General features: G+C 40.7%; 1 protein-coding gene across 2 annotated transcripts in view; it reads right to left on the reverse strand.

The window, feature by feature from the left end:
* The window catches only part of GDA (guanine deaminase), a 44,537-nt gene that overhangs the window by 17,855 nt on the left and 4,641 nt on the right, over positions 1-22,041 (reverse strand). For both annotated transcript variants that reach the window (XM_069961850.1, XM_069961849.1), the window contains exons 2-7: positions 11,166-11,254; positions 10,624-10,795; positions 8,024-8,111; positions 5,928-6,033; positions 4,126-4,153; positions 3,028-3,135 (exon numbers count right to left, since the gene is read on the reverse strand). In XM_069961850.1, the coding sequence (XP_069817951.1) occupies positions 3,028-3,135; positions 4,126-4,153; positions 5,928-6,033; positions 8,024-8,111; positions 10,624-10,795; positions 11,166-11,254 (591 nt within the window). The remainder of the gene's footprint in view (positions 1-3,027; positions 3,136-4,125; positions 4,154-5,927; positions 6,034-8,023; positions 8,112-10,623; positions 10,796-11,165; positions 11,255-22,041) is intronic.

Genomic DNA, 22,041 nt, shown 5'->3' on the forward strand with positions numbered 1-22,041 from the left:
ATGCTCTCCGCCACCTCCGGTGGTGGAGAGAATGAAGCTTTGATCATTTTTAGGAATCCATCACTGTGAACAGAGTCTGTTCACAGAGATGGCGGCGGCCATCTTGGATCAGATGGCCGCCCTGCGAGGGGAGGGTCAGTGACCAGGTCACTAGGGTTAATTTTGGGGACATGGGGGGACATGTTCTCATCTCCTCTCACTGTGGATTCACAGTGAGAAGAGATGAAAGCGTTCAGCTGCGCTGGCAATGTCTGTTACCGGTGGCCGCCGTTATACTGGTAATAACGGCGATCGCCGGTGAGGGGACTGGCCGGGACTGACCCCACACTCTGCCCCAACCCCTCAGCTACCTCCGGTAGCTGAGAGGAGGGGGCTGCGGGCATTACCGGCGCCGCTGCACTATTCTGCACCATTGCCATAAAGAGCTAATGGCAGCAGAATAGAGCCCATTAGTGATCGCCGTAAAAATCCGTATCGGCGGTCACTAATAACATAATACATGTATTCTCTGGGTCACTACGGTTACGGCGATACCACATTTGTATAGTTTTTTTTTAACTATTATCACTTTGGGGCCAAAGAAACTATCTTCCTAGCAAAAACCTACAAAAACTGTCGTCGCATTGCAAGATCCATAGCGTTCTCATCTTTTGCGTGACAGAGCTGCTTTTGGGCTTATTTTTTGCGGGAAGATCTGTAGTTTCTATTGATATCAAGTTTTATATGTATATGACTTTTTGATCTCTTTTATGACGTATTTTCTAAAGTGGATTGATAAAATACTGCTATTCTGGTACTGTTTTTTTTTTTTTTTACAGCGTGTGTCGTGCGATATAATTATTGATATAGTTTTATAGATTGAGTCGTTACGGGCGTGGCGATACCAAATATGTATAGGATTTGTGTTTTTGATCACTTTTATGTCACGTTTTATTGGGTATAGGGAATGTAATGCATCTTTATTATTGGGGGGGTCTGGGGGGGCTGTGTTGTGTTTGGTGCACACTTTTTTTCACTTTTTTTTACTTTTACACTAGTGTACATTACTGTACACTAGTGTAAAATTCTTTGATCACTGATACAATACATTGTAGTACCTGATGTACTGCAATGTATTGTATCATGCCTCATGCTGACAGGCAACAGCCACAGCCACCCCTGTCAGCATCAGGCATCTCCATGGTGACCCCGGTGACCTTCATTAGGACCCCGGGATCACCATGGAGACATCGGGACCCCGGACGGCGCCGCGGGACATCGCGATCACGTAAGTGGACCTGCGGCGCCGTCCGGGATCCAACGGGACCCGTTAGATGCCGCTGTCACGCTTTGACAGCGGAATTTAACAGGTTAAACTGCCCGGAGTGGAGAATCCTCCGCTCCAGGCAGTTACAAGAGGGTGTCAGCGGTCACACTGACCGCTGATCACCCGTCCTGCAGCAGCCGCCGGGCGGTAATTTATTCTGATACGCCCGCCGTTAAAAGGCGTACGCATCGGAATAAAGCCCATTAGTGGCCGCCGTGAATATGCGTGCGGCGGTCACTAAGGGGTTAATTAAAGTAAAGTATTGATTAGTACAGAATGCTCTATTTACCGGAAATATGAATTAACGGCTTAATGGAGCTTCCTGTACTAATTAATATTTAATTAATAAAACACATTTTTGTTGTAATAAAATCAGTTTCGTTGTTCAATAATTTAATTTAAACGAATCCATCATTGTGCAATTAAATATACTGTCAAAAAATAAATATATATATATAAATACATTTATTTATATATATATTTATTTTAACAGTATATTTAATTGCACAATGATGGATTCGTTTAAATTTAATTATTGAACAACGAAAGGGACTTTATTACAACGTGTGTTTACAAAAATGTGTTTACAAAAATGTGTTTTATTAATTAAATATATTAACCATGAGAGGCATCGGCATTACTGCAGAGGATCGCTAACCCCGGTAATAGCGATTCCTGTAAACTGTTTCCCTGCATTCCAGAGGTGTTTGCATCACTTTCTAAAGATTTTATTTGTTATTTTTATTTGAACCAGATTTCCAAGTAAATGACCGTATGTTTTCAGCCGCATGTCTATTTTTTCCCACGGCTGTAGTTTCAGCCGCACATTTCCGGCCACGTAAAAACTATGGCCGGAAATATACGTAGTGTGAACATAGCCTTATAAGGTAAGCGTCTAAAGCAAAATATTGTTCTGTATGGAGGCATTATACTATGGCTCATTGAGTGTCAAGAGGTCCATAGTAAGTCATGATATTTGCCACATCATTTTCAAGAACAAAAATTTATGCATATAGATTCATGCACACAATATAAATTTTACAGTTTTTTACAGTAGCTCAAAACTTTATTCAGTTCTCCACAGATTTAAAGGGGGTTGTCCACCGATGACAGTGCACCCTAATGCAAAGGAATTTGGCATGAAGTGTTCAATTAGTGCTACCACAAATGAAATTAAAGTGAATAAACTTACCCTGGGGTAAGTAGTCATTACTCATACTTTAAAATGCTGCTGGGACTGTGGGGAATGTACCAAACATGCATTCTTTGCATACTCTACTGCCATCAAAATTTTCCAGGCCAACCCAGTGTCTGGCATTGGCCTTTTTTTTTTTTTTTTTTTTTTTAAATATCTGCTGGTTTGCTGTAGGGACCGGAAATGACCGCTCAGCATAGACAGCACACTATGTTCCCAGCAGCCCCAAAACCATCTTTAATTTTGACTAATGACTGGACAACACCCTGAGACCCAGATTTATCAAAAGGTGTAAAATAGAAACTGTTGTAAACTGCCCACAGCAACCAATTACAGATCAGCTTTCATCTCTGCTAAAATGCAATCTGTGACGTGATTGGTTGCTATCGGCAGGTAACAACGGTTACTATTTTATCTAAACCAGAATTCCCAAATAGGGTATGGACAAACTTTTTACCCACATTTTATTTAAAATATTGACTGCATACTATACATGTATGATATCATGTGGTGCGCATTTTCATACCTGTATATGTAGGTCATGCTCATCAGCAAATCTGCCAAGCTCCTTCAGTAATCTTTCACTACACGATATTGCAAAGCGAGGTGTTATAATGGGTTTTACTCTGTCAAACTAAAAAAAAGTTACAAAGGTCCCGTTAATAAACTGTTCCTATTTAATAGGTTAAATAACAAGTACGGCGCTGGCAACAATTTTTTAAAAGGCAGAGACTGGGGAGGAACATAATAAACTATGATTACCCACCTGTCCCTGTGCCTCTCCAGCACTAGATCGCCGCTCCAGGACCCTCTACGGGCTCCGGGATCTCTGTCACGACCTGGTTGATGGACTGGCCGCTCACCCAAGTCAACGCTGGGACAACACTCTAGTCAATTAGCTGAGACAGCATTTTCCGCTGCATCATGACATCCGGAAATGGAGGAAATGCCTTTTGACAGGGGTCCCGGAGCCTGCGGCTTGACACTTCACAGGCAAGTGGAGTGGTAAGTAGTGTTTGGTTATTATGTTCCCCCTGCCCCTGCTGGTTGCCAGTTTTTTTTTTTGTTTTTTTTAAATAGCCGGACTTCTCTCCTCTTCTCTTCTCAGAACGAATGTCACAAAAATTCCATCTCCAATGCCTTATCCTAGGCATCTGGGTCGTTTGTGAAGATAACTACATTTATAAGCTATCCATATGTACATTCTAAATTAATATTATTATTACTTTTATTTTACATAAAACAATGTGTAACAAAGCTGCCATAAATTGTACACCTGATAAAAAAAAAAGTGTGAACTGTCGCTTTCTTATCATCTCAAGGCACTTTATCACAATACTCCTATAATCAGCAATGAAGGAGAACCTAAATTTTGCAGCATTGTGTCATATTTTGTTGAATTTTAAACCATGCCTCTTCTGGCGAAGCTACGATGATTTCCAAGATGGACAAAAGTTTGCTCTGCTGCTATTGGAAAGAGTCACCATCAGGAATTACATTTCTCCTTGCTTGCTGCCACCATTATTGTAGAACCAAAAGAGTAGAATTTAGGCAACGGAATATTAGAAAATAGCCGATAATATATAATAATGTCATTTAAATATACTTTAGATTGTATACTCACTTTTCTCTTTTTCAGCACCTCAACAAACCTGATGAAAATATAATAAATATAACATATTGACTTCAAATTCACAGTTATGAAAATGATTCCTGCTGCAATTAGTCTAACAGATCATATTAGCTGATTCTGTCCAAAACATATATAAAGAAGGACTGTTGTTTTCAAAAATTTTATATCAGCAGGGTAGGCGATATATTACATCTTTGCAATTTACTTAATTTTTTTTTTTGCATGTTTTCTGTATAACATACAATGTTATACATATATAAAACTCCAGTTGAGGCTCTGTCATTAGGGCCATTTGGTCTTTACTAATAGGAAAAAAAGACCAAATGCAGGAAGTGATGTCAGTCGGTCCAGTGAATATGAATCCTGATTGGCCAGCAGCTGTACACTGCTGATGAGTAAGCTAACTGATAAAAAGGTCCGCCCACCAGCTCTGAGTGCAATGCAGAAGCATCAGCAGCACAATGGGGCACTAAATAGGTCACTGGAGCTTTAATATTAAAATCACAATGGACAAGCATTAACTATATATTTGCCTGGGTTTTTGATTTTTTATATATGTCATAACAGGTACACTTTAAAGGCTATGCAGATTTTTGGGACATCTCTTTTCACTAATATGCATTTATTTTAGTATGAAAATAATTTTTTGTGCTGTTTTTTACTGAAGAAAAAATAAAACCACAGTTTTTTTGCAGCTTCTATGAATGACTGTACATGCCTGTGAATCCCACTCAATTATCACTCAATTCACTCAATTATAATTGAGTTGATCGTCTTTAATTCGGGACAGGATTGGTTGGATTCTAAGCTGTCAGACAAAATTGTTATGTATTGTGATAGATTAAGGCTATGTTCACACTGCGTATGAGTCCGGACGCATTTCATACGCCGCCGTACATGTGTGGCTGAAACTACGGGCGTGGGAAAAATGGACATGTGGCTGGATGCGTACGCACCGCGAACATACGCCCGTAGTACAGTTATGCATCCCTAGCTTGTTTCGAAGCGATCTGAAACAGGTCATTTACTTGGAAATCTTCGCCCAGCCCAATAAAACACACAGAACCTTTTGGATCGAAAAATCAAGTTCAATTTGACTGAAATAAGTACTTCATATGGGATCGCATGTAAATCCACGGCCGTGAGTTGGAACATTTTCATCCTCAAACAATGGTCTTGTTCATTTTTCACGGCGCCGTATACGATCCGGCCGTAAGCTCATACGTAGTGTGCATTGTGCGGGTGTATATCGTATACTTTCAAGCGAACGCATCAACCTCAAAACTACGTGCGTATATTCGCGGTTCGCACTACGGCCAGACTCATACGCAGTGTGAACATAGCCTGAAACTGCACAACCTAAATGGTTAAGTGATGACATTAATAAAGAGTGTTCCAGATGGCACGTGGATTTAACTATAAAAAAAGAATGCAGTATTCTATCATTTATGGCAAAGTGAACAGAGAATACACATATACCCATTGCAATTTTTCTTGACCCCCACTATACAGTAGCTGGCCATAGGTGGGAAGATCTTACCAGAATGTTTCACTATTGGAAAGCATTTTTATAAAGGGAATGCATTAAAAGATTTGTAAAGCCTTTCATGTTTTTCATTTGATTATTTATTCATGATTGCCTATTATGTCTCTTTGGATTCGCTGTAGATGTTGGCACCCTTACGACTGTCTGCAGTAGAGGAGGTATGTAGCAGGGGTCTACATACCAGCAGTTCCCTTAAAAAAAAACATTTTGTAAGCAGCTGTGAAGGAAAAAAATACTTCACTGATACCTTTCAGTTTCCCCAATAGATTCTTCAGTAGTTTCACTATACTTTTCATATACATCATTATGATCCATGCAGACTTTTCCAATAAATGCTCTTTGACCATACTGACCTGTGGGAAAATAGAGACACAATAGACAGTTTGTTTACAGAAAGCCTCTTGATGTTCTGTCGGGGCTTGTTAGGTTAATAGAAGGACCTCCCCATAGTAGCCTAAATCTCTGAACTGTAAAGAGGATGATGATGTGCTCAGGTTTTGCATGATTCCTAAGTAAGCTACAGAGAGTATAAAACCTCAATGAGATACAAAGGATTGCAAGTCTCCCATTGGACCGTTTTTGGGCTGTGGAAAGTACCTGTGACTAATTTTGAAGAATTATTTATTAGAATGACATAACAAAGTTTATTGCTTTCAGCCACTTTAAGGCTATGTTCCCATTAGATAAAAATTTTATAACAACATCCATTATGTGTATAATAAAGGCCGTTGTTATAAAATAACTGGTATTATTTGAAATTACAGCCGTCTAAGAAAAAATGGTCGTCATTTTTGCCTAGTGGGACATAGCCTAAGGGTCCTATTAGACAAGCAATTTTTAAAGATTAACGATAAACGATTGCAAACGAGATTTCGTTAACCTGAAATCGTTCACCATATTACACAGAACAATAGTCGTTAACTTATGATTGTGAGAATGAACATTACTAAAATCGTTTAGTCCATCTGATTCCAGCAAAAGAAGGAACGATGTGCAATTACACTGAACGATTAGTGAACAAATGTGAAATTATAGCAAAGAATTAGTGAATGATTAGCGATGATTTTAGGGTCAGATCTAAATGAGCGATCAACGTCACACAAATGATTTTTTGTACATTGCCTGCAATTACACAGAACAATTATCTTTTAAATATGAACGATATAACGATTTTCCGCACAATAATCGGCCCGTGTAATAGGGTCCTAATACTGGATAAAATTATACACCAAGTATCACACTGTTTTTGCAAAATAATGTGAGCAATTCATCAGTGATAAATTTGTATATAGCATAATATAATAGCATCAACATTTTCAAGGAGTCTGTGCTATGTGATATCAATAGTGTTCACTCATCTGTGGGCAAATCAGCTGAAAATTGAAGTTGCATGAGTGTGAAACTGCTTGCGATGTTTTGCAACACTACGTCACCCATTAGAATCCATTTAAAGGTTTTATACATATACAAAATCTAACAATGGGTTTGTGTTCTTAGATCAGTTGATCAATCCAAATGTTTTAAAATGAGAAGGCAAGTCCAAGAAAGTGACATTTCTACTGGTTGGATCTGAGCTACTAAACTGCCTGAAGAAGGGTATTTTTCCCTGAAACATTGTTTCAATGTCCAATTTCATGTTACCAGTGATGATTTCACATTTACTCCATCAGCATGCAGCAGTCTTCTATGATATTGTCTAAATGCAGCTGTCTGCTAAACAACACAGCCTAAGGGCCTGTTTAGACTACACGTAAATTCTTTGAGCCGAGAGTGGAGATGCGCGAGACCTCCCATTGAAAGACATAGCAGTCAGCGTTCGGCGCAGATTCCACGGGCAAGGGTTTTGATCTCTGTGCCGATTCCATACTGTGAATGAGCCCCAGCTTGAAAACTGCCTGAAAGTTTCCTAAATTCATTACCTTATATTTTTATATATTGAGCACTTTCTCTCTGTAGCCAGCATGTTATATGGCATGTTAGATGAGGGAACTTCAAGTATGTTCAGGTTCATATGAACCCTAACTCTCTGCGTTTGATGACCAGTGGCTGAAGAAGTTTGATGCAACCCTAGGAAGTTCTGAAAAACATGGATACAGCCTATGGTTGTGTCCATGTTTTTCAGGCACCCTTAGGGCTGCATCCAACTTGATCCAATGATTTTTAATATACACATAAAGTATAATAATGTAGCAACATGTACCCGTTCATTCAGAAATTGTTGTCATCTGCTGAGGTTCCCATTGGGCAAAATTAGTAAGCTAGGTTTGGAGCCCAATCCCTACCCCCCATCCACGCCCTTCTATGCTGCATTATCTATGCCTCTAGAAGTAATGTTGTTCTTACTTGCAGTGTCAGCCAACACAATGGATGCATCGGTATGTATTGTAGCAAAGTAGCAAGCTGTTGTTGTACCATTTCTTAATGTTCGTCTCTAAAAAAATCAAAGCAAACAATAATACATGATTTCTTATAGAACAGTTTCATAAAAGTTACCATGTATGCACCTTTAAGTATATCATATACATTGATTTACAGATTATTTACTTGATAATAATTTATTCTAGTGTGTATGCGTACCTTTATGTAGTAAAAGCATTAAAGAACAACTCCGGCGATTTGCTTTTTTAGCTTATTTAACACACATTACAAAGTCATATAACTTTGTAATGTGTGTTAATAAGCTATCTGTAAGGCTTCTAACAGTACAGTAGTAATCCTTTTATTCCGATGAAAAGATAGATGCATGCTAGAGAGCCAACAATCCCAGGTAAAGGCTTTGGAAATAAGCAGAGATACATCAAATAGTGGAAATCTCTTCAAAAATTATTTAAATTCCCCAAAACATTTCTACCCCTATGAGTCTTTGTTGAAACATCTTTGAAGATATTTCCACTATTAGGCTATGTTTATTTTGAATTGATCACGGCCATTGCTGCAAATTGCAACACTGGCCCTGATTAATAAAATATATAAATTGCATTAAAAGTCAATGGAATCCCGGACGGAGTGTATACACATAGGGGGAGATTTATCAAAGGGTGTAAAATTTAGACTGGTGCAAACTGCCCACAGCAACCAATCACAGCACCTCTTTCCTTTCAAGCTGAGCTGTAATTGGTTGCTTTGGGCAGTTTGCACCAGTCTAAATTTTACACCCTTTGATAAATCTCCCCCATAGTATACACTCTGGCCGTCATTCGTAGCGGCTGCAGGAAAAACTGACATTTCAGTTTTGTGCGGCAACTATTCATTGAATAGCTGCCTGACAGAACTGTCAGTTCAGACAGCGGAAAGTGCAGCTCCAGCCCAACTTTCCATGGTGTGCTATGGCTAATGGTTATGTGGTCGCACCCGATTCAACAGAAATGAAGTTCATCCAGCTGGTACTGCAGTACCAGCCTGGATGAACTTAACTGACACCGGCCATTCTGTGACACAACCGGGTCACAGAATGGCCAGTGTCTTACTGTGTGTAAACCTGGCCTTAGGATGCATTCACACTGAGGAATCCGAGCAGATCACCTGCCATGCATTCCAACGCACATGCCCGGTGCACATCTCCGCCCATGCCAAAGGCTTCATTCTATGGTGCATTGGGATGCCCAAAGAATTGACATGTGCATGGACGCGAGTGGCAGAATCCATGTCGGGTGATCTGCCAGATTCTTGTGAACACACCCTTAGATGCTGTTGTACTCTTGACCCTGTTTCCTGCTACGTCACAACAAGGTGCAAAGTACCCGACCCAGCTGATGCATTGATCGCTCAGCCAGTCAGTGACTGCAGTGGTGTCCTGCCCCAGTCACTGACTGGCTGAGCGGGCAGTTCATCAGCGGGACCATAATGCTGCAGCAACAGGAGCTGCAGGAGATCGACGGGGGCCTAAGAACAGGTAAATATACTTTCTTTATTATTTCCCACCCCACCCTCTGCCTGCATGGGATGTTTTATTTTTGCCAGACTTCTCCTTTAATAGAGACAACAGTAAATTACATTTCATTTAGCAAATTTTTGAATTGTATTCCAGGTTTAACTTAGAACATACTGGAATCTCAAAGGAGTTTCCTAAACTGAAATAAGTGATTAATAATAATCAACCAATAATAGGTACGATGCCCACACCCGACACCCCCACTGATGAACTGTTTAGGAGAGCCTCAGCGTCCTCATTACACAGTGAACTGGGCTGAAACAAGTTGGTGTCATTCACAGAGTAATGGCTGTGCTGTATTACTGAAGCTCTGCATCATTTACGTGAATGGGAGCTTAGCTGTAGTAACCAGGCCGATCAGCACCCTGATGATCAGCAGTGGATTGCATGTCTTGAGGATAGGTCATCACTCACCAATCATTTCAACCTTTTATAAATCAGAGTGTAATGTAAGGCTATGTTAACATTACGTAAAAGTACGGCCGTTGTTGCCATTGGTAACAACGGCTATACTTTATGAAGAGTAGAACAATGCCTTATTTTCAATGGGATCAAGGCCGGAGCGTATACACATCGTACACGCTCCGGCCGGGATCCCATGCGGGGCTGCAAATAACTGACATGTCAGTTTTCTGCGGCCCTGTCAGGAAACCCTGTTAGCTCACACAATGAATCGAGCGGCTCCGGCCGCTCGCTTCATTGTGTGCTATGGGAAGCCCTGATTCGGGCGCACGCTGATGCGCAGCATCAGAGCTCTGCAGCCAGAAAGATCACCCGGCCGGTTGTTCAGGTTGTGTGAACATAACCTAAAACTAAAGTTATAGGATATCTATTTCCCCTAAAAGATTTGTCTGCATTTCCCATGTAAAAAAAATGTTACTATTTGAGCTCTAAAGAAAGTCCTGAATTGTTCAGTTGGCAACCATTACTACATATTCTACTTTCAATCTGGTTTGGAGCTGATACTGAAGCCATGAAAACATAGGTAAATGCATTGCTTGTGCAGACCTACCACAACTGCATCGTAAATGTTCCTAGCAATTTCTACATCAGAGAATGTTTCTTCAACTGGGAATGTAGTGTACTCCAACCATTCCAAAAGAGGTCTCTCCATTCCTGTTCCAATAAAGGGATACTGGGGTGCATGGATATGGGTATCAATCATTCCTGGCATAAAGAATTCACTAAAATCATAAAGCATGATACATTAATAAACTATCAACACCATCCATATAAGTATGTAAAGCTGGCCATGAATTTACATCTATGGTCAGATGTGTTGGAATGATGATTTTCCCTTGAAAAGGGAATTGATAACTTTCCATAAAAATCTAGTTTTTAAGGGATTATCAATAAAAATGTTAAAAATGTTTACAATTGCCTCTTTTAATGTAATGAGAGGGTAGAAGGGGAAACATTATCTATGTCATGGAGCTGCTTAGTTGTAAAGTAATATTACAAACTTAAGGCAATTTGCTTTAGACAACAAAACCTGATAACCACTGCAAAAAAAAGTTACAATTTATTAAACTAGCTTTCACAAGAGATATTTACTTCTCTCCAAGTTCTTGAATGTTGCTTCCATCAAACCTCCAGTTCTCAGCCAGTTCTGATTGCTTCTGGGCATCTTCAAAGAACAGAATCTAGAAAAAAGTGACTTGTGTTTATAAATGTGTTGCATTAGTTTCACAGAATCTTCAAATTTTATGCTGCCCATACACATTAGATAGCTGTTGGCCAAATTCTCAATTGTCTCAGCTAAAACGTAAGTCCCCTACGCACGTTAATGCTCTGTATATGAAGAGGGGTATATTAACCTCTGGAAGAATAATAATATTTATTTGCATAGCGCCAACAGATTCTGCAGCACAGTACTGCATGATCCTTCACGTCCTTGACATCCGCCATCAGAGAATGGTTGCTCCTCATACACATTAGATACTGCTTAAGGCTATGTTCACACTACGTAAAAGGGGTGGTGGAACAATGTCTTACTTTCAATGGGATCCCGGCCGGAGCGTATACACATCATATATGCTCCGGCCGGGATCCCATACGGGGCCGCAAATAACTGATATGTCAGTTTTCTGCGGCCGGAATTCAGTGAATTCCTGCCGCAGAAAGCCCTGTCAGTTCACACAGTGAAGCGAGCGACTCCGGACACTCGCTTCACTGTGTGCTATGGGAAGCTCTGATGCGGGTGCGCGCTGATGCGCCTGCATCAGAGCTCTGCGGCCGGAAAGATCACCCGGCCGGTACTTAAGTACCGGCCGAGATGATCTGGCCAGAGAACGGCCGTTCCGTGACCCGGCTGGGGTCACGGAACGGCCAGTCTCTTACATAGTGTTAACATAGCCTAAATCAGCAGGTTTTGCAGACATTCACCTATTGTGTTTGACCAGCTTTACCACAGAACATATAATAGTTAGGTCCCCTATGTCCCTATAAAGTAGTTAGACCCCTCAGTGCCCCCATACAGTTTTAATGCCCCTCTGTGCCTCCAGAAAATAGTTAGGTATAATGTGTGACCCTATATAGTAGTATAGTCTCTATATGGTATAGCCCCCCCCCCCTGCTCAGCCCCATATTATATCAGGTCCCTCTGTGCAGTCCCCATTTAGTAAAGGCCCACCTGTGCAGCATTCCCATATAGTAAATCCCCCCCTGTCCAGCATCTCCATATAGTAAAGCCCCCCATGCAGAAGCCCCAAAATAGTATAGGTCCCCTGTGCAGAACCCCTATCTAGTAAAGACCCCCGTGTGCAGCATCCACATATAGTAAAGGCCTCCTGTGCAGCATCTTCATATAGTAAAGCCCCCCTGCTGTGCAGCAATCCCAATATAGTAAAGCCTCCTGCTGTGCAGCAACACAGTAAAGCTTCATATAGTAAAGTCCCCTGCTGTGCATCAACCCTACAAAGTAAAGGCCCACCCTGTGCAGAATCCCCATATAGTAAAGGCCCCCATGCAACACCATACAGTCCCCATATATAATCTACCCCCATGCAGAAGCTCTCATATAGTAGAGGTCCCCTGTGCAGCAGCCCCCATATAGTAAAGGCCTCCTTGTGCAGCATCCACATATAGTAAAGTCCCCCTGAGCAGTATCCCCATTTAGTAAAGCCCCCTGTGCAGCATCCCCATATAGCAAAGGCCCCTGTACAGCATCCCCATATAGCAAAGGCCCCCTGTGCAGCATCCCCATATAGTAAAGGCCCCCTATGCACATTTCCATATAGGAAAGCCCCCATGCAGCATCCACATTATAGTAAAGGTCTCCACTGTGCAGCCCCCCATATACTTACCCCCTCCATGCAGCATTGCCATATAGTAATGGCCCCTCTGCTGTGCAGCATCCCCATATAGTAAATGCTCCCCTGCTGTGCAGAATCGCATATCATAAAACATCGCTCCATGTGAAGTATTCTCAATGTAGTAAAGCCCCACCACATCTACAGCACCCCCATATAGTAAAGACCTATTGCTGTGCGGTAATTCCCATATTTTAAAGTCCCCTGCTGTGTAGCAGTCCCCACAAAGTAAAGGCCCACCCTGTGCAACATCCCCATATAGTAATGCCCCCCCCCCCCCCATTCTGTACAGCTATACAGCCCAGCATACGATTTGCTTTCCCCACCGCCTGGTTGCACTGGTGAGTCATTTTAAGGCTGTTAGAAATTACTTCTCCTAAATCCTTCTCTTCTGAAGTCTTTACCATCACAGAACCGACTATGTGATACTCAGATAGAGGATTCCTCCTCCCCAAGTGCATTATTTTACATTTGAAAACATTGAACTGCAATTTCTATCTCCAGGAATATCAGCCCTATTGCACCCTGTTGTGTCATCAGCAAACAGACAAACCTTACCTACCAGACCTTCTCCTATGTCCCTTACAAACATATTAAAAAGAATAGGACCTAGAACAGACCCTTGTGGCCACCACTTTTAACCAGTCTCTGCTCAGAAGATACACCATTAAAGGAGAAGTCCGGCAACATTTTTTTATTAAAGTATTGTATTGCCCCCCAAAAGTTATACAAATCACCAATATACACTTATTACGGGAAATGCTTATAAAGTGCTTTTTTCCCTGCATTTACTGCTGCATCAAGGCTTCACTTCCTGGATAAAATGGTGATGTCACGACCCGACTCCCAGAGCTGTGTGGGCTGTGGCTGCTGGAGAGGATGATGGCAGAGGGATGCTCAGTGTCCCTCCAGTGCCCTGTGTCCCTCAGTGTCCCTCTGCCATTATCCTCTCCAGCAGCCACAGCCCGCACAGCTCTGGGAGTCGGGTCGTGACATCAACATTTTATCCAGGATTTCCTACACTTACTACTGCATCAAGTCTTCACTTCCTGGATAAAATGGTGATGTCACCACACGACTCCCAGAGCTGTGGCTGCTGGAGAGGATGATGGCAGAGGGACACTGAGGGACACAGGGCACTGGAGGGAAACTGAGCATCCCCCTGCCATCATCCTCTCCAGCAGCCACAGCCTGCACAGCTCTGGGAGTCGGTCGTGACATCACCATGTTATCCAGGAAGTGAAGCCTTGACGCAGTAGTAAGTGTAGGGAAACAGGCACTTTATAAGCATTTCCTGTAATAAGTGTATATTGGTGATTTGTATAGATACAATACTTTAATAAAAAAATTTCACCATACTTCTCCTTTAACTACAACTCTGATATCTATCCTTCAGCCAACCACAAATCCACTGAACTATCCAGGGATTAAGTCCAATTTTCTCTAACTTCTCTTTCAGCTCTTTATAGGGAACTGTATCAAAGGCTTTGCTAAAGTCCACTATAAAATATACCAAGTCCAATATAAAATACTCTTATGTGGAGGTGGTCTTATTTTGCATGTTTTTTTTTTATACTATCCTTGGGAACAGTAGATGGGACTACAATTAACCTTAACAATAAGCTTTTGACTAATTGGCATAAATGTATTATTGCCAAAACCTCTTATATGACTTTCACCACATTTAGGCTAGCTTCATCATCACATTTTAGGTTAAAATCAAGCAATGTGTAAACAGGTGACATAAACAGCTGTATTTTGCAAAAACAGGTGGAAAATAATGAGCATGTTTATTATTTTAATGGTTGTAACCAATTAAGGACGTTATTCTTAACTGTGTGCACTGTCAGCCAATTTCCTATTGACTTCAATGAAGCGCATTATTATTTTAAAAACATAGCCGTAATTTTGAGGTTCTTTTATTTTACTGTGTCTGAACATAGCCTTTGTGTTCTTGACACATTTGTTAACACTTTCCCAATGGTTACATAAAGGGATGTGGCTTTGGCAAAAAGCAGCATGACATTAGTAAAAAGGGGTGTGGTTTTAGCACTTGGTACAAATTTGAACTGACTAAGATGGGGGGAGAGTTATCAAACATGGTGTAAAGTGAAACTGGCTCAGTTGCCCCTAGCAACCAATCAGATTCCACCTTTCATTTTCCAAAGAGTCTGTGAAGAATAAAAAGTGGAATCTGATTGGTTGCTAGGGGCAACTGAGACAATTCTAGTTCACAACATGTTTGATAAATCTCCCCCATGGTCTTTAGATACAGCAAATTCATTAATCAGCATAATACACTATGATAAATGTGCCAAATTTAAAGCCTCTAAGTTTGCACGGTCATTGACATTTATTTGGGTATATTACATGATAGCTCACCATAAAAAAACAAAACTGGATCAAGTTCAGTGAGAATTGTTCTGATGACAAAGCAGCAGAACAGAATGTAAGTTCTCTCAAGTTTCTTTGTGTACTTATGCCTTGAAACATTACCCTGGCTTTTTCTTTCATCATCGAGAAGTAATCTCAAATTGAGTGCCTGTTTAAGGGAATTTATTAGTTTTACATACAGTATTTGGCTGGGTTCACACACAGTATATTTAGGCAGTATTTGGTCCTCATTGCAACCAAAACCAGGAGTGGATTGAAAACACAGAAAAGCTATGATCACATAATGTTGAAATTGAGTGGATGGCCGTCATTTAATGGCAAATATCTGCTGTTATTTTAAAACAACGGCTGTTGTATTGAAATAATGGCCTTTATTTACTGTTATATGGCGGCCATCCACTCAATTTCAACATTGTGTGAACAGAGCCTAAATATGCAGCCTCTTACCTGCAAACTCTCAAAGTGTAGAAGTTCAGAGCTCTTTGTGCGCTGCTTTGATATCTACGCAGGGATTACAGGCACACTCACAAAAACGCTTTAGACTGGTTTCATACAAGGCTTTTTTTTTTTTTTTTTTAAAGAAAACTGCCTCTGCAGTTTTTGAACCAAAGCCAGGAGTGGATCCAGCAGGTAGGAGACATATAAATTCTTCCATTATTTTACCCATTACTTTGAATCCACTTTTGGTTTTGGCTCAAAAACTGTAATGGGCGTTTTCCAAAAAAACTGCCATGTGTGAAACCCGCCTTACAAATGCATTAAATCTCTACCTAATAATAGTACCCCCTAGTGGGCTGCAGTTCAAAGCTATTTTTTTGCACAAAAGTAAACATCTTTTAAATCAATATATATTGTAAATTACCTTGGATTTGCAAGCTCTATATAAAAATTGCGGTGTCATATAGCGGTTTTGTGTAAAAAACCCCTTTTAAATGGCTTTGTGACAATCTAGTTTAATGCTCACAAAAAAGACCAAAGATTTGAAGGTTTTCAGGTGGAAATTATTAACTAGAATTTGGACTTGTCATGTATCTAAGTTAAAAGAATTCTGAGCTGTTTTGCTGTACTTTGAACTGAAAACAAAAAGAGTCAAAATTCTCAACAGGTCATAAGAAATGAAAAAAGATATAGCTTCAATAGGTTCCAGTAGATGGCATCATGTGTCTGGCGTATACACAAGATGTTTTCCACCATGGCTAGGTCACAATTGCTGTGATTGCTTATACAGCCATTTACGATTTAATGCTTTGTTATTGTCCACATGTTGTCACATTGTGTAAATGAAACTATTACAGCTTCCAGTAAATGAAACAAATACAATGTAATTGATGGTAACCATGGTCACTATGTACAGTAACTTTGTTGACATTGTGCAGTGAGTTATAAAATCTCTCAATGTCAGACCTAATATTGTTCTGCATTTTTCATAAATGTTTTGTTTGCTGCATTTGTTTTTATCAAAAATGCTGGGACCAAATGTAATCTTTTCTCTCATTTTCTCCTAGGTTTCTCCATAGAACTTGAAAAATTCCAGAAAAAAAGAAGTTTACAATTCTGCACACTAAATATACAAAAAAAGAGGAGTGAGGGCCCGAGTGAGGGCTTGCAAGAGCTTACAGTCTATGAGGAATGAGACAAAAGGCAGAAAGTGGCCCAGCCATTGTATAGAAGTAGGGTAGTGCACATAAAGGTGGATGAGCCTTTATGTTGGTCGGTCTGTGGTAATACTGCAGGGACAAAGCAGAAAACCAGAGAAAAGGGAGATGAGTAGGGAGATGGTGCAACATTAACTTTTACTAAAAGTCCTAACACACTTTTAGGCTCTTTACAATCCAGTCTCTTACATTTTTTTTTATTTTCAAACTTAATTTTTATTGTTTTCGAAACAATATAACAAGTAAACATCCGCACCACAGGGGCTGTACGCGGACAGCCTTTTGTATGAGAAGAAATCTCACCTTACAGTGATTAAGCAGTGCTGATGAACACAGTTTACAAAAGAAACAACCCCCCCCCCCCCCCCCGCCCCCAGACCCATGGATAAAGAAGGCTAACAGGAGCCTTGCCTCCAAGGTATCATCTGCCTACACGGGTATTGGGAATTCACAACACGCCCAGGGTACCAGTCACATCTTTCCTCATGTACCATGTCGTGTCTTTGAACGGTTGGACAATCTCATGAATTTCCGGAGGAGAGAGAAAAGTGACAAGAAACCGTTTCCACTTTTTAAAGAATGGTTTGACCCGTTTTTCCCTGGCCGGCTAAGCATCTAATTGGTCCATAACATGTTCCACTGTGGGCATATCCGATACCAGCCAACGGGACAAGAGACAACGTTTCGCTACTAAAATAAAGATGTGTAATAACTGTGTAATTTGCAAATTATTCGGGGAGATATGTAACACCAGCAAATGTGGGTCCAGGGGTACAGTGAGGTGCAGCTTAGAACCTAAAAAGGAAAGCCAGAAAGCTGCCACCCTTGGACAGGAATAGAGCTCATGGTAAAGATCAGTACCATATTCTGAACAATTCAGACAGGCATCTATTCTGTCCGGATGCAACTCATTTCTAGGAAAGCTAAAGCCGTAGGTGGCATGATGCATTACGCGAAATTGGGTCTCTTTCCACTGCTCATTAATAATAGCTCTCCTGACTGTCCCCCGCCCCTTCAAAATCAGTTCAGTCAGGGCAGGAAGGGGGAGTTTATCCTCCCAGTATTTGAACAGAGTATGGGACGAGCCTTTTGTGATGGCATTTCTCAAGGTGATAGATAGAGGGGAAAGAGTATGAATAGGATTAGTTGTCATATCATATGTTGCCAATGGGTTAGCAGTAAATTCCTTATTCAAATTACGTAGTCTGGAGGAAAGAAAGGAATGTAGCTGATGATATGCTAAGAAATGCCCCTGACCCAATCCATATTTGGATTGCATTTCCGGGAAGGTCAAGTATCTATGACCCGATATCTGCATCACATCAGCTGCCGTCCGAACCCCTCTCTCCCTCCATTGGGAAAATAATGCATTTTGGCAACCTTGTGGGAACAGTCTCTTACATTTTTAATGCTGGTGGGCTTGAATGGGTTACAGTGTGCGTAGAGGTTTCTGTCTGTTTCTAGAAAGTGTGACAGTAAATGTGAGTGCATTACAGTCCTGGGGTCATCTTCCGGAGGATATGCAAAAGAGTCTGCAGAGTCTTATTTAAGAGTGTCAAAATATGGGACTAGCCAAATATCCCTCCATGGAAGGATCTAGCTAAGGGGTGGCTCCTGTACTGAAACCACCAAAACCATCAAGTGGTCCTTTGGTCTACTGGGCATTGCTTCCTCCTAGCAAGAATCCTATTCCACACTAATGAAGGGAAACCCCCCAAAACAGCTGTCTGTGGATGGAAACCTGGCTTTAGTCTTTCCCTTATCATATTCTTAGACTTGTAATTGAGTTGGATATTGTCTGAGAAATGCTCTACTGATATGGACTTTTGGCTGTATCAGTAAAGTTCAGTGAAGGTTTACATGGAAGGCTTTCCCGGAATCATATTGATAAAGGATGCTGGGAGGGCTGCAAGTTCACTGCGCAGCTTCACGCTTTGTAGGGTCTGTGGATTATGAAGCATGAGAATAGGTACTAAGGGGGGGGGGGTATCAAAGGGTGTAAAATTTAGACTGGTGCAAACTGCCCACAGTAACCAATCACAGCTTCACTTTCATTTTACCAGAGCTGGAAGCTGAGCTGTGATTGGTTGCTGTGGGCAGTTTGCACCAGTCTAAATTTTACACCCTTTGATAAATATGGGTCTAAGTGTTTCGGGTACTGCTAGTCCAGGTAGTGAGGCAGACAGAGATGAAGGAGGAGACTATGAGAGGTACCGCACTGTGAAGAACTTGGATAAGAGTGAGGATATTATACTGTAATTTGATGGGTAACCAGTGCAGTGGCTAGAACAGAGGGAAGATATGGGGTAGCGGCTGGAATAAAAGATGGGTCTGGTTGCTGCATTTAGGATAATCTGGAGAGGGGAGGGTTTAGAGAAGGGAATTAGTACAGATGAGCAAACACTTTTTTAGAGTTTAGTTAGGCGGGTTCCTCCAAATCGAACCTTAAAGGAGAAGTCCAGGCAAAGCTATTTGTTTAACAAGTGCTCGTGAGGGTGAGGATAAAAGTATTAATGTGACCCCTCTATGGTCGCTGACAGGCTGAGCATAGGAGCACTACTTGTCCACTGACTGGTAACAAGAAATAAGGAAAACATCTGAATCACGGTAACCCCTCAGCCTTATACTTATACAGCATATTCCCCGGAACATGGGAGATTGTATCTGATGTGTCCATGGACAGTATGGGACCTGTTGTTTATCCATGTATATGTATATGTTACTAATCAGACTATTGGACTAAGCTATTGGTACAGCACGATACCTTACGGTCTATGCACCGTTTACACTGTAAATTAAAAACAATCACGTTTAAAATATAAGCTGTCATTTTCCAGTCTTTATTATTAGGCTGAGCGGACCACACACATCACGACCTGGGACCCGGGGACTGAAGCAGTGGTACACGACCAACAGTGCTGGAGCTGTGGGGGTAAGAGCACGTTATTACTTTTATCCTCCCTATCCTCAACACTTGTTAAAATAAATAGCTTTGCCTGGACATCTCCTTTAAATGAACCACAATAAAACAGCTAAACGATTGTGGTTACAATAGTGAGACTGAAGGGTCTCTTTTGCAGCAAAAAACGTGTAAAAAAAAAAAAACTCTTTCATTTTAAAACTTTTAAAGCCATGTTGAAAAAATAGTGACATGTCACTTCTTTGGAGTGTTTCTGCTTGTTCCTGTATTAACCCCTTCCCTCCCCATCATGTACCCATATGTCCTGGGGCGGATAGATGGGTTCATAGAGGGGTCATGGCATGAATAGTAGTCAGAAATCTGCAACAATATAGACCATGGTGTATATTTTAAAGTTTGCAGTGTTGTCATATTTGGTTGATATTGTTATGTTTTTTGAATAGAGTTTTCTGAACCTCATTTTTGTTGCAGACTTTCTGTGCAGAACCTGTCTCTAAATTCTGGAACAAATAGGTTGTGTGTGAATATGGCCTTTGAGCCTTGCCAAGGTTCCTCTTGCATGTTTAAGCATTTGTTTAACCTATGGTGCAAGTTGAGAAAATATTTATTTAGTTTGGGACTTATACATACTGTATACACTGTAACCCTTACCATTAGAAGTCCACATTTATTAGCCACTATGGAGTGTCTGTAATATGGGCGAAAACTGTTATGACATGAAAAATAAATATAGTTAATGCTTGCCTTACGTATGGTGTTGGTTTCAATTTTAATTTTGCTGCTCCATTGGTCCATTTAGTGCCCCATTGTGCTGCTCATGGTTTTGCATTTCACTCTGAGCAGGTGGCCATGCATTTTTTTTTAAATAAATAAAATTGCCATTAAATTGTATGAGTCCATTTACACAGAAAGATTATCTGACAGATTATCTGCCAAAGCCAGAAACAGACTAAACAGATATTAAGTCATAAAGGAAAGACTGATATTTATCTTCTGTTCAAATTCATTCAGGCTTTGGATTCAAATCTTTGGCAGATAATCTGTCAGATAATCTTTCTGTGTAAACGCACCCTTAGGGTCCTATTACACTAAGCGATTCTTAACTATTAACGACTAACGATTGTTTATCGTTAACCTGAAATCGTTCACCATATTAAACAGAACGATAATCGTTAGTTACGATCGTTACTATGATCATTATTGCGATCGTTACTATGATCGTTTATTCCTTCTGATCCCAGAAAAACAATGGACAATGTGCAATTACACTGAACGATTAGTGAAAAAACGCGGAACTTGAGCAAACGAACTTGGAATTACAGCGAATGATTAGCGATAATTTTAGGTTCAGATCTAAATAAACGATCAACGACATACGAATGATTTTTTGATTGTTGCCTGCAATTACCATGAACGATTATTGTTTAAATTCGAACGATTTTTTGCACGACAATCGTCTCGTGTAATAGGGCCCTTAGACCAGAAGATCAATTAGTTAACTCAGCTGCAGCATGTATGTATCGGCTGTTAATCAATCAGCATTCATCTTCAATACGCCAGTCTGTGCAGATCAGAGAGACAACTGACATCACTTTCTGCATTTTGTCCCTTTTCTGCTGTTAGTAAAGACCAAATGGCCTTTGTGATGGAGCCTCCACTGCAGTTTTTCAGTAAGTGAGACACCTAGTGGCCAATTTTATAGCATTGTATTTCATATAAAAAACAGGTAAAAAAAAAAAAGTAAAATTAAGTAAGTAAATTAAAAGATTTGTTGTCAACTAAAAAGGGAACCTGTCACCAAGACAATGCTATCTAATCCATTGCCATTGTGTTATAGAGCAGGAAGAACTGCACAGATTAATATATATCTTTATGGGAAAAGAAACAGTATAACTTGCAACATGTTGAATAAAAAGCCTGCTTATTCTGAGTTAAAGTGAATGTACCATAAGTACATTGCTTTTTTTCTTTTACAGTAGCAGATCGGTGACGTTACAGGGGTCCCTGTGGTGTGGTCCATTTTTTTTTTTTAAATGCCGCCCAGTTCCCACGCTTGGTGCAGTTCTTTGGCTGCGCATCGACCCGGCTCTATGCACTGGGGCGGGTCCGTCGCCCCCAGTGTGATGCTATCCTCTCCCCTCTGTGATGTG

Source organism: Dendropsophus ebraccatus, chromosome 3 (assembly GCF_027789765.1).
Source record: "Dendropsophus ebraccatus isolate aDenEbr1 chromosome 3, aDenEbr1.pat, whole genome shotgun sequence".
Classification (NCBI taxonomy): Eukaryota; Metazoa; Chordata; class Amphibia; order Anura; family Hylidae; genus Dendropsophus; species Dendropsophus ebraccatus.